Here is a 3578-nt window from a genome sequence, read left to right on the forward strand (position 1 = left end):
TTGTAATGACAATTGCTAGGCTTTGGTACCCTCTCTTTATCGTCTTCCAAATTGAAGCCTATATACGTTGTCTCTTAATAATATATAGATTTGTAAGAATCATCCTTATTTTGTTGTGGCGAAGGAAAGGGTTCGATCTTGTAATCTTAAGGTGAAGGTGTTTAAAAAAAAAAAGTGAGGGTTCTGAGAATTAATTCTTTATCATTAATGAAATCAAACCTTATGACTGACCAATTAAAAAATTGGACAAATTCTATGATGTTGAGAATTAAGAAACCAATCACCGTATGCCAATATTGTACACGGTGTGAAATTGGAAAACGATTCTACTTTATTCAGTATCTCTGTATTTCACTTTTTCATTACAAAATCAAGGAATATCGTACAAAACTCCGTAAACAGTTCAATGAATTGAAGGTGTATATATATATTCAGGGGAAAAAAAAGGTTCCTCGACTTGGCACATACCATGTTCGACCACGTAGAGAGATCAGATGATGTCGCCAGGAGCAAATTATAACCATATCAAACTCAAAAGAAAAGAAAAAAAACCAGAATCAGATTCCCCCCGTGTCTCTTTCTTTCTTTCTCTCCCTCTCTCTCTACTTGATTTGCACCCACATTGCCTTACTTGGAACCCCACGATAAACCACAAAGATCAGATAGTACCCAGAAGGAGCAACCTCACGTGTAGGCGGTGCCACTACGTTAACTTGGTAAACAGTAGGGAAAACCTTACGCACATCAACTTTACCAAGAAAAATCAGTCTTTGATTCATAGAGTACCCGTGCGTTGTAAATGGTGGTGCATACATGCTCACCTTCACATCTCTCTTATCCACGAATGACTCACCAAGCCTAAACTGCACCATGAAGTTTTTTTCGTAAGTTAGAGTGGTCTCCGATGCCTCCTCTATGATTATTGGCCTGTGTATAGCTAATGCTGGGTCCAAATAAGGCGGTGAAAACTTCTCTATCCTCATCTCTGTAGGATACTTGGCCGTGAAGTTATACCCTGGATTAGGGTTACTACCTCCTACTAAAACTTTCCCATCAGGAAGTAATGCAACCGCAGAATGATACATTCGTGGAATTATAGTGGGATTAAGCACCTTAAACCTTTGGTTCATAGGCTTATAAGGACTATAAAGTATCGGATTCAAGTTCGGGTCTTCGGCCGAGTACCATGCTGATGTACCTTGCTTGGCGCCGTTGAGAATCAAGAGGTCTCCATTCGGAAGATTCAGCATATCCCCCATGACACGCGGTGTAGGCATCGTTTCCTTCTTCCATTGAGCGTTAGGTTTTGTGATTTGAAGCCTGTTGCAATCTTGTAATGCCGGTATGAAGATTGAGTTTTGGGCTAAAGTATAGGCCTGTGGCTTCGCCCCACCGCAAATAATGACCTCAACTGCGATGGTCGCGGCATTCTTGACGTAGAGTTTTATAGGAAGGAGAGCCGACATCGCTGATGCTGGGTAGTTGCGGGAGCCGCCTTCCAAGATTGGGAACTCTTTGATGATCTTGTTGGTCTTAGGGTTGAGGAGAACTGAGCGGTTGTTTGCGAAGATGAAGACGTTGCCATCGGAGGAGAGGTGGACGAAAGGGTACAAGTTGTTCTCTTCTATATCAGTGGTTTGGTAGAGGAATGGAAACTTGATGGATTCGGCATTGGATTTGCCTTCTGGTGGAACGTATTCGTAGCTGAATGACTTGCGGCCACCCACCAAAAAGAAACCACCATCGGCTAGGGTTATTTGTGTTGCATACCTTAATTAGGAGACAAGGTACCAAAGAATAGATAAGTAATAAATAGAAGAGTTTGATTCTAATAAAATATTATATTATATTATTTTAGTTTTAAGAAGTGAAGTGTTAGGATATTTTAAGAAAAAAAAAAAATATATATATATATATATATATATATATATAGAGGAGAGTTCAAATTCCCCTTTACTCCACTTCTTGTAACAATTTAATTGGAGTAATGTTAGAGATACAAAATTTTTTATTAAATTTTGTACAAATTGTTAATTTGTTAATTTGATGAGTGTTATTGTAAATGAAAAAGTGATGTTAATAGTAGATCTATGTGAAAACCAATAATAAATTGACCATATTAACAGTTTGTAAAAATATTGTAAAATAGTTTGTACTTGTAGCATTACTTTTTAGAATCCGTTTGAGAACAACTTATTTAACTGAAATTGAAAATTTTTTGTTGAAAGTATTATAAATAAAGATAAAAGGTAACTGAAATAGTACAGTAAATTCCATAAATAGTACCAAAAAGTGCAATGAGACCCATTAATAATATAAAAAATAAGCTAAAATAGTAAAAAAAGCTGGTTTTTTAAACTAATGTCAAATACATACTTGATTGTAAATTTATTTTTTCTAGAGTTAGATTTATCTTCACTAAGGATGGTTAAAGATGGTATTTGCAAAAGGCATTCTTATATATATGTATATCCTAATTTGGATCAAGAACTGAATAAATCACATGCACATACATACCATCTTGCGTCTGCCAGTGTATATTGGAATTCTTTCCAATCGCAGTCCTCACATGTATCCATGTATCTAACAGTTCTTGTTCCGTCTTTCCATCCACCAGTGCTAATCAAGATACCATCGGCAGTGAGGCCTCCTGATGAGCACCATGGGTCAAACACCATCTGCACCAAGTTAAGTAAAGCTCATCAGACCATAATTAAGAAAATTAAGGACCAAGATTATAAGCAAAATTAATTAATTCACATTTCAAGAAAATACGAACCTTGAGTGGTCTCTTATAGCCCGTGTTATAATCAAATTCCACACCGTGAGACCAACAATCCTCTTTGTCTCTTTTCTTGTCATCCTTGTAGGGAATGCATTCTCCGTTGGGCAATTTAAGAGTTGACATGCGAAATGCTGTGGCATCGAACATTATGATCTTGTTGTTAGGAAGTAAATTAACGTGCATGGCATTGGCGCCAGAGTCCGCGGAAAGCAGCATCCACAACCCTTTATAGTCTGTCTCAAAAGGAGGATTTGCCCCCTGTTCAGCTTTATCAGTTTCACCACCAATACCAATGGATCCAAGTATAGGGATTGTGATGCCAGGAAGCTTAAGCCCTGGATTTTTATCTTGGTCATCATTAGATCCCCTAAACGGATTTGGGAGCCAAAATTGTGAATGCACGGTAACTAGCAAGAGAGGGAAAACAATGAGAGTTCTAAGCAAGGCCGCCATTGAAGAAATGCCTTCAATGGGTGCCTCACGGCGTTTAAAACCACAATGTTTTTTTCCTTTTTCTTTTGCTTCTATTTGTTTTCGATCCCTTCTTTCCCTCTCCATCTCTCTTTGGAATTTAAGGTTGCAATTAGTCAGTTATAGTTTACTAAAATAGTTTTTGGTTGCTCCTTGTTTAGAGGAAACTTTCGTAATAGTTTGTTAGAATTTAATATGAGCCAGGGAATGATAGAATTTCAGTTTCCATATGCGGAACTAAAACTGTACAACCAATACATTAACAAAAACCCCCGTCTCCCTATCTCTTAACCATTTAAAATTTTTTATTATTTGCTTCATA

The 3578-nt window shown here is 37.3% G+C and overlaps 1 protein-coding gene across 1 annotated transcript; it reads right to left on the reverse strand.

Annotated features, from left to right (window-relative positions):
* Nucleotides 1-339: 339 nt before the first annotated feature.
* LOC115978143 (aldehyde oxidase GLOX1-like) lies at nucleotides 340-3312 on the reverse strand. Its single transcript, XM_031100168.1, has 3 exons — nucleotides 2780-3312; nucleotides 2518-2678; nucleotides 340-1770 (listed from the first exon to the last, which is right to left on the reverse strand). Exons 1-3 carry the CDS (start codon nucleotides 3236-3238, stop codon nucleotides 603-605), a joined length of 1788 nt encoding a protein of 595 aa, XP_030956028.1. The 5' UTR covers nucleotides 3239-3312; the 3' UTR covers nucleotides 340-602.
* Nucleotides 3313-3578: the final 266 nt, after the last annotated feature.

This window comes from Quercus lobata, chromosome 2, assembly GCF_001633185.2.
Source record: "Quercus lobata isolate SW786 chromosome 2, ValleyOak3.0 Primary Assembly, whole genome shotgun sequence".
In the NCBI taxonomy this organism is placed as follows: Eukaryota; Viridiplantae; Streptophyta; class Magnoliopsida; order Fagales; family Fagaceae; genus Quercus; species Quercus lobata.

What these genes read in the sequence shown, in the direction of transcription:
- LOC115978143 (XM_031100168.1), bottom strand. Translation starts at nt 3,238, where the DNA reads ATGGCGGCCTTGCTTAGAACTCTCATTGTTTTCCCTCTCTTGCTAGTT. An exon ending in GCTATAAGAGACCACTCAAG is followed by an intron (nt 2,679 to 2,779) that starts GTTCGTATTTTC and finishes AACTTGGTGCAG; the next exon opens with ATGGTGTTTGACCCATGGTG. An exon ending in ACACTGGCAGACGCAAGATG is followed by an intron (nt 1,771 to 2,517) that starts GTATGTATGTGC and finishes CTCCTAATTAAG; the next exon opens with GTATGCAACACAAATAACCC.